The following is a 12,607-nucleotide window of genomic DNA, read 5'->3' as shown; positions in this document are numbered from 1 at the left end:
GTCCGGGAACAGGTCTAGGCAGTAAGAGGGAAGCTCAACTTGGAAGCGTTTGGCCTGGATTTGGAGGCCCCTCCCCCAACCCCTCGGGCCATGCTGGGCTGGATTCCCTGAATTATTCTGCCACCTTTGTCCTTAGCCCCCTCCCACGGGCGTTCCTTATCCTGCTGATCCTGGTGGGAGCGAGGGTGGTGCTATGTAGTTCGGTGGGGTGTGGTGGCCAGAAGTCTGCAGGGTTCTGCTGCTCCCAGGCTGCCTACCCTTCTCACCCAGCACTGACCCCCAGGCCCAGGCTAGATCGGAGCCCCTTGACAAGACCCATGCTGCTATCTGTGCTCCCTTCGCCTGGAACTCACCACAGCAGTGTCTGGTCATTTGTTTGCCTCGGTCACCATGGTATCCCTAGGATCCGGCAGAGCACAGGCTCTTCAAATGTTTGTTGCATGGAAGAGAATTCCAGTTTTTTTTGGTGTTTTCCTTCTCAGAACTGCCCCTCCTCCTTCCCCAAGGTGAGCTGAGGCCATCCTGCCCCCAAGCAGCACACCTCTCCAGGTAGGACTGGACCGGATCTGTGGATGTGCCCTCTCTCAAGGTGAACTGGGCCTCTCCCTGGGCCAAAGGTGAGGCACAGGGGCTGGAAGGTGCCTGGCTCCCTCCAGAACGGGGCCAGGAGAGCGTCTGCTGGGGAGGAGCACTCAGACCTTGCATGAGCATCTCCTGGGTTCACACAGAAGCATATGAAACGGTGGACATTGTTAGAACATTCCAGAGACAGAATCACAGGGCTACTTAGTGGCAAGGCAAATCTAGAGTCCAGTGCCTCTGATTCCTGTAATTCCATGGCAGAAGAGTCAGCTGGACAAGAAGAGATGCTTGACCAGCCCCTACCCATGAGAAGTCAGGAAACAAACACGCCTTACAGCCAGCGTGCAAAGTTTTGTACAAAGTTTAATCTCTGGAAGCTCATGGTGTGAAGCTCAAGCTCTGATTGGTTCTAAATCTGCACAGTTCCTTTGAACAGAGACAGCTTCGAGGAGCTGAATCAATGGGCCTACCCATCTATTTAGGGGTGTCTACACCCGCACTAATCTAGAGAGCTAGTTTGTCCCCATTTTTCCCCGAGTATTTCCTTACCGCATTTTCAAAAGTGTGTGCCTGTGGGTTCATGGGAATAGGAGAGAGCCTTTCAATAAATACCTATTGAATTATATGAAAAATTGGACCCATTAGCTATTCAAAAGGGGGAGATTGGGGAAAGAGGGCTTTTTTAAGGAGGAGAGCATAAATTACCCATAGGTCCATGAACTCTACATTTTTCTGCATCTCTTCTACCTCCCAGGATGGTAAGTACGTAAGTCAATTATGGGGGTAATGGGTTGACCTCAGGGAAAAAATGCTGGGTGGGTGGGAGCTGACGGTAGCCCCTGTTGAGGTCCGCTTCTGCTTTCACTAACAAATGGGTTGGGCAAGGCCCAAGGCACACAAAGAAAAAATACTCCATGTTTCTTGCTGGTTTTGCACCCAGGCTGTCGTGGGGGGAGTGGCAAGACCAAGGGTCCTGGGGACAGTCTCAACTCCAGCCAATGGCTCTCTCTCCAGAGCCTCTGTCCTGCTGGAGTGAAGGTGTCCAGTCCTTGGTAGTGGTAGGGACAACAGTTATGGCCAAGGTCCTTGATTTAGGGGCACAGGCTCCTCTCTTTCTCTCCTCTAGCTCCTTGTCCTCCAGAGAAAACCCATCTGGAGCTGGTTTCCTCCCAGCCCAGAGAAGGTGCAGGCAGACGGCCTGGGTCCTGGTCTTTGCAGGAGGGCTGGGGGCCTGATCAGCCCTTCCCCAGACTCACATCATCCAAGACGAAGCCAGGACATCTGAGGAGTGATGCTGCTACCAGGCTCCAAAGCTGTTGCCATAGCCACTGGTGGGCAGGATCCCTGCCTTGGGTAGATCCCAGAGGGAGGGGAGGGGTGGGGAGCAGGGAGACACGGAGAAGGTCCTCCCAGGGAAGTCTCTTTCTGGCCCCCCAGAATTCTGCTTCAGGAGCTTCTTATACTTAGAGCGTTTGTTTTGAAACCAGATCTTTACCTTTGGGGAGAAAAGGGAAAAGAATGAAAGATCAGGGGGAAGATATGTGTGAAAAGTTTCAAGGAAGGGAAAGGGATCCAGGTGTCGGAGCAGCAGCAGCCGTGGGAGCCCAGCCGAGTCTGGGAACATTTGCTCCAGGCCTCCACAGCCCCAGAAGTCGCCTGAGTTCCTGCCTCTGAGCCAGTATCCATGTCTCCCTGCCTGCTGTACCCTCCTCTTCCTGACCCCCTCCACCCCACCCGCACATACATGCACGCCTTTCAACAAACATTCCCGTCAGCGCTTGCTAACAGCCAGCTCCAAACATTCCCCAGAGAACTGTGACAACAGGGCCACAGCACCAAGCCATCAGTCATTCACACCTGGGGCTGGGGAATGAGTTCCCAGAGAACACGTGTGGGGAAGGTGAGAGCTCGGGAAGGATGACACTGGCCCCACCTGGGTCTGTGTGAGGCCGAGCTGTGCTGCCAGCTGGGCCCTCTCGGGCAGCGCCAGGTACTGAGTGTGCTGGAAACGCTGGTTTAGGTGCTGCAGCTGCAGACTGGAGTAGATGGTCCTCGGCTTGCGGAGCTTTTTGGTCGGGGCCTGCGGGCGCCGCTCTGAGGGTTCCGGGGACAGCTGCGGCTTCTCCGAGTCTGGTGGGTAGCGCAACACGGTGTTGGGGGCGAGGAGGTGAGCGAAGGGGTAGGACAGGCGATTTCATAGGCTTATTTGCAACTCGTCTGCGGGGCCGTGGGCGGCAATTAGCAAAAACCACAGCCACGGGGATCGCCCCCTTGCCCCTGCCCTCTACCTTCCGAGTGGAGCGTTTCAACCCCCACGTTCACCGCGCCAGGTGATACAAGGCGCAGTTCTGCTCTCAGGAAGCTCCCACTCCTATGGGTTCTGTGACCGCAGGAAGAAAGCGCCGAGGGCCACAGCCCAGGTACGGCAGCGGCAGCGCCTGCAGTGGAAGGTCAGAGTTCAGCCCCGGGCGGTGGCGCCGGCTAGGGGTAGGGAGGGGCAGAAAGGCTAGTCAAGGGTTAAGCCGAGGCCTAGAGATGACAGAGGAAGGACATTGCAGGCGGAGGGAACTCAAGAGCAAGGCTCAGAGGCTTCAGATGGTGTCCTCATGGCAGCCTCTGGCTGCGGCCAGAGGGGTGGGTGACAGGCCCGGCTGATAGGACCTTGAGTCCCAGCCTCACAGCGCAGACAGTGACCCCGGTTTTGCCCTGGTCTCGCCTACTGTAACCAGTGCCCCTCTGCCCAGGCGCACCCCACAGGAAAAGTGATCATCTCTCCCCTCCGGCTGTGGCCGGATGGGTTTTCAGGGGTCCCAGAAGGTGGGTCTGCGTGAGGCAGCCCCTTCCTACGTGGGGCAGTGCAAGCAGAGCGGTTCCCGCGGCAGGGAAAGTGAACCGGCTTCCGAGAGAGCGCAGCGCAGCCCGGCGGGGCCACTCTTGGATCGCGCTGCGGTGCCGCCGCGGGGAATCTGGTCAGCTGTGGCCCGCCTAGCTCTCCAGAAATCGCGGCCGTGGAACAGCCAGGCCCTAAAATGCTAAGGTGCGGGGAAGGGTTAGGACAGGGATTTTCGTTCTTCCGAGCCAGCCACCCTAACCTGCAAGGCTCTACGGGGATGCTGGAGAGTTCCCAGGCAATGGGAGGAGTAGGGCGGATGGAGCAGCCTCAGTGCCCGCAGGTTTAGGGCAGCGTCCGCCGCATTCCCTGGGGGTCTGTCCAGCTGATCTGAGCCGAAAGAGAGTGGCTTGTGTCCGCCCGCGTCCCCCCACCTTCTTCCCCTAGTCAGGCTCACCCTCCACACGTCAGCGTACCCGCCCTCGGCCAGCCAGCGGTCACCAGCTGCCGTCACCTCCCCCGCATCCCTCACCCGTGGCCTCGGGCGCTGCGGGCTTCTGAGATCCTCCCTCCTCGACCCTGCCTCAACCAATTCCCAGAAAAACCGTTGGGTTTCCGCTCCCGCCCTCGCCTGTCCTGCCTCGATCCCACTGCTGGCAGCTCTGGGCTGGCAGCCCAGAGCCCACCCGCGCCTCTCTGGCTGCGTGGACTGCGCAATTCGAGCGGGAACGCAGGGCGTCTCTGAGGCCAACCCGGTTGCTGAACTCGCGCAGCCCTCGATGCCCCAACTCTCCCAACAGACCCCCTCCAAGTTCCTTCCCTGACAGCTGCCTTTCTCTACCCCAGTTCCAGCAAGTTGCAACTGGATCTGCCTGGGTTGTGATCACGGAGCTCCAGGGCCTCCCTCCAGGCTCAACGGCCAAACCTCTTCTGGAGGCAGGGGGTGGACATAGAGTGGAAGCAAAAGGAGGACCCCAAGCTCTTGATCACATGCCCTTCACTCTAGAGTGCCCAAACCCACCAGTTCCAGTAGAGAAATCCTAGAAATGTATTCTAATGAAATCTGGGTGTGTGTGGTTTTTCGTTGGATTGGGGAACGTCCTTAAAGAAAATGAACTCTCTGTTGTCCTTAGATCAAACGAAAGAAACACAAGTGATGTGGCAGACAAGACTGACACCACCAGCCTACTGCCAGTAACTCTCCTGAGGACAAGGTCAAGGTATTCCCCTCCCCCAGAAACACACACACAAACATAGCCTATTAGCATACACTGAAGGATTCATTTATAAAAACTAGAACTGCTCCTCGAAACTGCCCCTACTCCAACCACACCCGCAGCCTGGGAGAGACAGCCTTAGTTCTGCCACAGACGGCAGTTAACCTTTGGGGGTTTGGAGGAAGCTCCCTAAAATCAATGCCCCTGGCCACAAGCTTTACCCATCTATACATCAAAGAAGTTGAGCTCCCAAATCCTAGGGTCACATCTGGCTCTGACGGTTTGTGAGCTGATGTCAGAGCCACAGGAGAAGGGAGGAAGATGTCTTGGTCCTGAGCTGATGCCAGTGAAGTCACCTAGTGGCTGCGCCTCCTTGGAAGAGACTGTGCCAAAGACAATTGCAGGGGGAGCAGGTGGCCAGTTAGATGGAGGCAGAGAGTCCAGGGACCTGGAGGCTAAGCTGGAGCCAGTGCAGATGGGATTGTGGGCAGTGCCCATACCCAGATTTTATGTCAGCTCAGCTGCAAGGCCAAGGATCCTGAAGATGGGCCAGCTTCTCCGCTTCCAGGCCTTCCAGTGAGCACTTTTTCAGGAGTTCAGCGTTGCTCCAGGCAACGGGCCTAACCTACCCCAAAGCCAAAGGGTGGCAATGACAGCGATGGCCTGCCCCTTTGGCTGGAAGGCTGAGGTAGTCAGGGAGAGATGAGGGACTTTCTGACCAGTCTTTGGCCACATTCTCAGAACAATGGATGGAGGGGTCCTAGTCCCAGACTCTGCCAGGCCAGCTTCCAGTCAAGGTCCGGCCTGGTCTGAGGAGAGCGGGTAAGGCCACGGAAAGGAAAGGACAGAGCCCGGAATCAGCCTCGATGGCCACAGCCCTCCAACCAGGACTTGATTTGTTTTTCAGGCTTTGGCTTAATCACCAGTTTCTGAGACAAGACTGAAGCGGAGAGGGGCGACATGGGGCAGGAAGGGAGTGCAGGATGGGGGGGAATTCTGAGGAAGGGGCTAGGCCCCCATCCTCACATCTGGATTGCTTCAGCTTTCCCTTACTAATAGGTACACATAGCCCCCCTGCTCCAGTGGGTGGGGTGAGAGCCCTCCCGCTGTCTTTATACAACTGCAAATCGAAACCAGGTCGGTTTTGAAAGGAGACCTAGATCTACTCTCCCTCTCCCCTCCCCCTCTTGTCTCCCGCCCCATCCCCTCGCCCTCCTCCCCACCCCCACAACCCAGGGAATCCGAGGAAGGTTTGAATCCAACCAGGCGAGGGAGAAGTTTAGGGGCACGCAGGAGCCGTACCAGAAGTGGGAAGAGCGGCCACGGCTGAACTTACCTGCCTCGAGTTCCTGAGGGTGCTCTGCGGGGCCGCAGAGGGGCTGAGGGAGAGCCGCTGGTTGCTGGCAGGGCAGGTAGGAGTCTCCGGGGTTCGCTGGCCCGGTGTAGGGGCAGGACAGGAGGTGGCCATACGGCCTGGAGTAAGACAAATCGGGGGAGGCTGCGGTTGTAGGGGACAGGCCAAGAGGGTAGGCAGCCACTACCGACGGGACGGGAGCAAGGTCTGGGAAGAGAGCTTTGGAGGCGTCCCGGCCCGCGAGCGGGCAGGGCAAAGAGGTCATTGTGGCCAGGGCCCGGGCTGAAGGGCCATGACCTGGCACGTAGTCCGCTCCCTCTGCCAACTCTCTTTTCCAAGCCAGACGGGCCCCCCAGCCAGCAGCACCCACACTTAAGATCCCAGGGAAAGTATCTCTTTGCGCTTCTTTCAGCGGAGAACTCGAGCCTGGGAAAGGGGTTCTGGGGGGTGCCCCTCATGGCTTTCCCCTCCCCCCAAATCCATGGGGACCCCCCTCCTCTCCATCGAGTTTGGTTCCAGGGACCCGACGGGGGCCCCGCCCTCTTAGAAGCCCCGGATTGGCTACCGCCCGCAGTGACCTCACGGAGACTTGGAGCCGGGCCCCGCCCCCCGGGGGCGTTCCGCGGTAAAGAAGTGGGAAATGGGAGCTGGCGGTGCGCACTCCCAGGTCGGTCTGTCTCGGAGTCTTCTCTAAGAGGTGCTGGGGTTGCAGGGCAGTTGGTGCACTCCGGGAACCGCGGTTATAATGGCAAAAATGCTAGAGAGGTGGTAAGCCTGGATGCCCAAGGTACGGGAAGCTGGGCAGTGGGCAGAGGCCCTGGGGCTGCGGGACGCAGGGAATCTGCATTCGCAGCCTCCAGATCTCGGGGGTCTGCAGGCCAAAAGCCGCCGTGGACCTGCAGGGGAGTCAAGTGCAGACCGCCAGCGCCAGCCGCTTAGTCAGTGCATCGGAATGCGTGGCTGCTGAGCACCGGCAGTTTGTTGGTAAACAGACGCCGGGGCTGGGAGGGTGCCGCCCGGCGCCCAGCCCGCCTCGCACGTGTGTGGCGCGCACGCCCCCGCGGGGCGCCCTCTGCCTGGCATGCCGCAACCCGCCGCTACTGTACCCCACTGTCCCCCATGCTGGCTTCCGCTTCCGGCAGGGACCCGGGTTTGGTGGTGACACCGCAGCTCCTCGCAGGCCCCCGAAGCTGCAGAAGGGATCCTCCCTCTGAGCTTTAGCCCATGCGGTGCCCAGCCTTTCCTGGCTCCATAGGAGGCTGAAGTGTTGCTTGAATCCGGACAAAATCTGGGAGTGGAGGATGAGTCCAGTTGGATGGCTTCTGGGAGGGCGCAGGAACTACTGCAGGCCGGTCTCCGTGGCGCATTTTCCAGGCTGTGTTCAAGACTTGCCTCTAAACATTAGTGTCCATGGCCTTGATGGACAGGTGTCTACATATATAAGCATTTATTGGCACGTGTACACAACTACACAGGGACTGCATTCAAATACAACATATATACTCACATATACCAATGTGCAGGTGCCTACACTGATGTTCACACTAGCATTCGTTCATTTATGGATCTGCAAACAGAGTTCAGGCTGTGATGTATATACACATCTATATACCTAAAGATGAATTAGCACTATCCCTGAATAAAAGCACTATCCAGTACTTGTCTCTTACATAGATTCGATATGCAAGTCAAATCACTGGTGTGTGTACTCAAAAATACAGAAGATCTAAGCATATAACATTTATACTTGTGTTCCTAACCCATGAGAAATACATGTCCACACACATCTAAGATGCCTCACATTAGGGGAGAGAGAGTTCCATCCCTAAACCCACCTGTCTTCATAAATTCCCCAGCACAAAAACCCACACACGTGTTCCCACTTTATATAACTTGGCAGGCATATTCATGTTTGTACACACATGCATGCTTTCACTGTTAGGGATCAGCGTGAAGGTAGCAGTCACAGATTTGGGAGATGGAAGAGCATGGTGATAAGAAAAAGAGATGAGGCGAGGTGGCTCAGGCTGGTAATCCCAGCATTTGGGGAGGCTGAGGCAGGCAGATCAGTTGAGCTCAGGAGTTTGAGACCAGCCTGGACAACATAGTGAGACCCATCTCTACAAAAAGTACAAAAATTAGCCAGTCAATGTGATGCATGCCTGTAGTCCCAGCTACTCAGGAGACTGAGGCAGGAGGATCACTTGAGCTCAGGAAGTCAAGGCAGCAGTGAGCTGAGATTGTGCCACTTCACTCCAGCCTGACTGACAGAGTGAGTCCCTGTCTCAAAAAAGGAGAAAGAAGAAAGAAAGAGGGGGAGGAGGAGAAAGAAAGAAGAAGAGGAGGAGGTGGAAGAGGAAGAAGGAGGAAGCCTAGAAGAATAGAACACACTGGGGAATTGCTGGGCTCAGGCCTCCTTAGAGAGACAAAATCAACCAAATGGGTGTGCAGGGGTGATTGAAGCTCACAGTCAGGAGTCCTGCAGGGAGGAAGGGCAAGTCTATTTCAAACTGGACTCCCCAGTGGAATAGATAGAGGTGAGTTTTTCCAAGGAGAGACTCCTCTAGCTTGGGGCTCTCCATCTTGAAGCCTTGGAGCTGGGAAGAAAAGGGCTCTGGCAGGAGAGCTTCCTTCTCCAGACAACTGGAAATCCCACTCCCCTCTCATCCAACAAGGTGTGGAGGGTTTGCTCAGTAGAGAAATGCTTATTCTTTTTTTTTTTTTTTTGAGACGGAGTTTCATGCTTGTCACCCAGGCTGGGGTGCAATGGTGTGATCTTGGCTCACTGCAACCTCTGCCTCCCGGGTTCAAGTGATTCTCCTACCTCAGCCTCCTGAGTAGCTGGGATTACAGGCATGCACCACCACGCCTGGCTAATTTTTGTGTTATTGGTAGAGTGGGGTTTCACCATGTTGACCAGGCTGGTCTCGACCTCCCGACCTCAGGTGATCCACCCACCTCAGCCTCCCAAAGTGCTGGGATTATAGGCGTGAGCCACCATGCCTGGCTGAGAAATGCTCATTGTATGTGGGACTACCTTTCTCCCTTTCTTCCTTGATTCTAGCCATGCCACCCTCTCCTTTGAGGTGGGGCTGTGAACCTGTGAGGATATGTCCTTCCAAACTTTCCTTTCTACCATCACCATTTTCCTCTAGAGGGAGGGAGGCAGCCTTACAGCAGTGCTGAGGAGAGGTTCCAGGGATGGCATCAAAGGTGTGCATCAAAGGAAGGGAACGTTTTTGGGGTGGGGTTGGCTGTGAGGGAGGGTTTCCTGAAGGAAGTGCTTTTGAGCTGGAATTGACAGGATGAGTGGAAAGATATTTCCTCTTAGAGCCATATGCACAGAATCGTTTCTTGTTGGACCTAAGAAGGAAGGGCAGGCATGGGTTTTCTGGCAGAGCTCTGCCACAGCTGACTTTGGGCATCCTCCAAAGCCAGGAGATCCCCAGCGAATACATGTCTTAAGTTCTAAAGCCCTCAGGGCTTCGCTGAACTCAGAGGATCTTCACCTCTACGAGACAGCAGGACATACTCTGCAGCCCTTTAGAATTTATCAAGCATCTACACACACACACACACACACACACACACGCGCATGCACGCACGCTCAAACCCCAGGTACTATTATCCCCATTTTACAAATGAAGAAACACCTCCTTCAAGGCTCCCTTCTCTCATATTCCAGAGGGTGTGGGGCTGGGGCACCTGCTTAGGATACCCTGGGGTCTCCTCAGATGCAGGATCCCCAGGGAGGGATCCTCTCCAATTGGAATTCCATCTCACCAACGTCAGGAAAGGTGGAGATGGTGAGGATGTGGGCTGGGAAGCACAGTAATCTCATATTGGATCACTAGGGAGAGAAAATGCTTGCTTAGGAAAAAAGTTGGACCAATACAGAGAAGATTAGCATGGCTCCTGTACCAGGACGTCACACAAATTTATGAAGCATTCCCTATATTTTTAAAAAATTTTAAACAGAGAGGGCTGACCAGGCACATTGGCTCACGCCTGTAATCCCAACACTTTGGGAGGCTGAGGGGGGCAGATCATGAGATCAAAGAATTGAGACCATCCTGGCAAACATGGTGAAATCCCATCTCTACTAAAAATGCAAAAATTAGCTGGGTGTGGTAGTGCGTGCCTGTAGTCCCAGCTACTTGGGAGGCTAAGGCAGGAGAATTGCTTGAACCCAGCAGGTGGAGGTTGCAGTGAGCCCAGATGGTGCCACTGCACTCGGGCCTCACAACAGAGCGATACTCTGTCTCAAAAAGAAAAAAAAAAAACAAGAGGGGAACGCCCTTGAGACGCCCACCTGAGGCCTGGGTTGGGTTCTGGTCCAATTCAGACATGAAGCTGCTGGTTGGGATATTTTGTGTCAGTCATTTGCCTTCTCTGAGACTGGTTTACCAGAAGGGATAAAAGAACTGAGCTGGACTAAGAACTCCAAGCCTTTGTCATTGCTTCATGACAAATTGCAAAAACTAAAATCCCAAACCATAATGACCAAGAAGAAGTGGGGAGGAGGAGGGATGGAAAGAAGGAAGAAAAAAAAAAAACAAAAAAAACCCTCTTTCCTGTCACTACCAATATCTCAGGCCCCTAGATCGTCACAAAAGCCAGAAGTGGCTCTCCCAAATCTCCCTCACAGATCCTCTCGCTTAGAGCCAGCAGACCGCTTGGAAAATTCCAGCACCCTGGCGATGTGGTGGAGCCAAACTGCGGGGCCCAGAGTTTGGGGTTGGGGGGATAAACTACTCCGCGGGGGTCTCGGGATTCCGAGGTGCGGGTATTGGACCTAATCCACTAGATGCACGGTTTGCTTACTCTTCTTGGGTTGCCAGGCAAACGCCATCGCACCCGCTCTGTTACTGATTCCTTACGCAGCATAAGCACCCACGGCAGTGGGATGCATTCCTTGCTTGATCACCCTGAGTTCCGACCCTCCCGGTAGCAGGAACTCCCTCCGAACTCATCCCCTTCCCTGGCGTCCAACGCGGGCACTCCTAACACTTGGTGAGTGCGCAGAGCTCTCCGCACTGTCGCTGGGCTGGGTAGGGTGCCTACTGCACGGCCCCAGGAGCAGAGGTCTGTGTCTGCGCCAAAGTGTGTAACCCCGAGCCTGCTCTCAGGGCAGCACCTGCGTGGATCTGCCCAGGGGAACAGAGATTCAACCGCGACCACAGTCCTCGGCAATCCACGGCCCTTCCGGGATTATGCGTGCCCTTTTTCCTCTATCCCACCCACCAGCCCCAAAACGAACTTTTAGTTTAGCGTTGCCATTCTCAGCGGATTTTACGTTTTATTTGGAAGCACCTTTCTCTCTTAGTAACTCAGGTTGGAGAAACTGGATAATTCGGTTTGGCGCCAGGAGAAAAGGAATCAGATCTTCACCCCAGCCTTCCTGAGCTTGGCCCTGCGTGCTGTGAATAGAGCCCCCGTATTCAGCGAGGGCCGGCGAAAGGGCAGTCTGGAGAGGTCTGCGTCCTCCACTCTGATTGGACCTTTCCTGAAATTTGGAATGATTGCGCCTCTTTTTCTCTTTCTGATCGAGCATTTAGTGCTGGTAAGCCGGGCAGCCGACCGGTTACTGAGGCTACCGCCAGCCCGGCCGTGAGTTTCCATTTGCGCTCACCCCCAAGCTCCCTGAGCGCTTTCTCAGGGATTGGAGTTCCCGTCTCATTTTCCAAATAACCCTGGAGAAGCTCCCAGAGGAGAAGGAGGGAAGAGGCCTTGGGGTCAGCACCACCTTGATCCCAGCACCTTGCGCTCGGCAGTGGGGCTCCCACGCCCGTCTCCCGCTCCGCCCTCGAAGACTCTCTCTCAGAGCCTTCTTCGCATTACTTGCAAATTTCAGCCTCTGCTCAGGAAGTCTTTTCTTTGAGATTGGCTGGGATGTTTTATGTATACACTAAACATGTTAAAAATAAAACCAGGAACAATTCTTGGACCTGGATATCCCCCCCACCACACACACACGCACACACACACAAACACACGGAGGGGGGGTGGAGAAAGAAAACGGTTAACAAAAAATGGGGCGATTTTGAGGGTGTCTTGGAACTACACTGCACCGCTGGGGAGCCACGCGACGCTGAACTTCGCTGGGTGCTGGAGGAGGAAATACCCCGGGACTGGGGACGCGTGGGCTGGGGGAAGCGTTAAGTTTCAGGCTCGGTGGCCCGGAGCTCTGTAGTTTTCCTTCGGGTGTCCCACCCCGGCCCTGGTGGACCCAAGGGAAGTGGCCGCACCGGCAGCTGGGCTGACACCACCAAGTGGCCTGCCAGGGCGCCCCGGGGGAACGGGGAACGTAGGGAGCCGGCTCAGAAGCCCTGAGGCCAACCCGGCTGCAATGAAATCGCCGGCCCGAACGAAGGCAGCTCCACCAGGCTCTTCAGACCTTCCCAGACCTAGCCATGGAAACTAGGCGTTTTGCCGACGTTCATCGCCGGGTACCGGGTGAAAGCGGGAGGTGGGAGTAGTGGGAGTTGGAAGGTTCCTCTAGCGGCAACATCAAAGACGATGCATGCACCGGCACACACAATATAACACACAGCGCGCACACGTACACACCACAAACACACATACACAGACGGCTACTTCCACAATAGCCTCAGCACATACTCC

The 12,607-nt window shown here is 55.5% G+C and overlaps 1 protein-coding gene and 1 non-coding gene across 2 annotated transcripts; one reads left to right on the top strand and one right to left on the bottom strand.

Moving 5' to 3' along the window:
- Nucleotides 1–925: 925 nt before the first annotated feature.
- DLX4 (distal-less homeobox 4) lies at nt 926–6,527 on the bottom strand. Its single transcript, XM_032279954.1, has 3 exons — nt 5,966–6,527; nt 2,516–2,712; nt 926–2,077 (listed from the first exon to the last, which is right to left on the bottom strand). Exons 1-3 carry the CDS (start codon nt 6,246–6,248, stop codon nt 1,880–1,882), a joined length of 678 nt encoding a protein of 225 aa, XP_032135845.1. The 5' UTR covers nt 6,249–6,527; the 3' UTR covers nt 926–1,879.
- Nucleotides 6,528–9,839: 3,312 nt separating this feature from the next.
- Nucleotides 9,840–9,943, top strand: LOC116553536. Its single transcript, XR_004269785.1, has one exon. It is a non-coding gene; the product is annotated as a U6 spliceosomal RNA (small nuclear RNA).
- The last annotated feature ends 2,664 nt before the right edge of the window (nt 9,944–12,607 follow it).

The sequence above is a fragment of the Sapajus apella genome, unplaced genomic scaffold (assembly GCF_009761245.1).
Source record: "Sapajus apella isolate SASKATOON/1434 unplaced genomic scaffold, GSC_monkey_1.0 scaffold12, whole genome shotgun sequence".
In the NCBI taxonomy this organism is placed as follows: Eukaryota; Metazoa; Chordata; class Mammalia; order Primates; family Cebidae; genus Sapajus; species Sapajus apella.
Note: the sequence above shows the minus strand (reverse complement) of the source record. Positions and strands in the feature narration are given on the sequence as shown.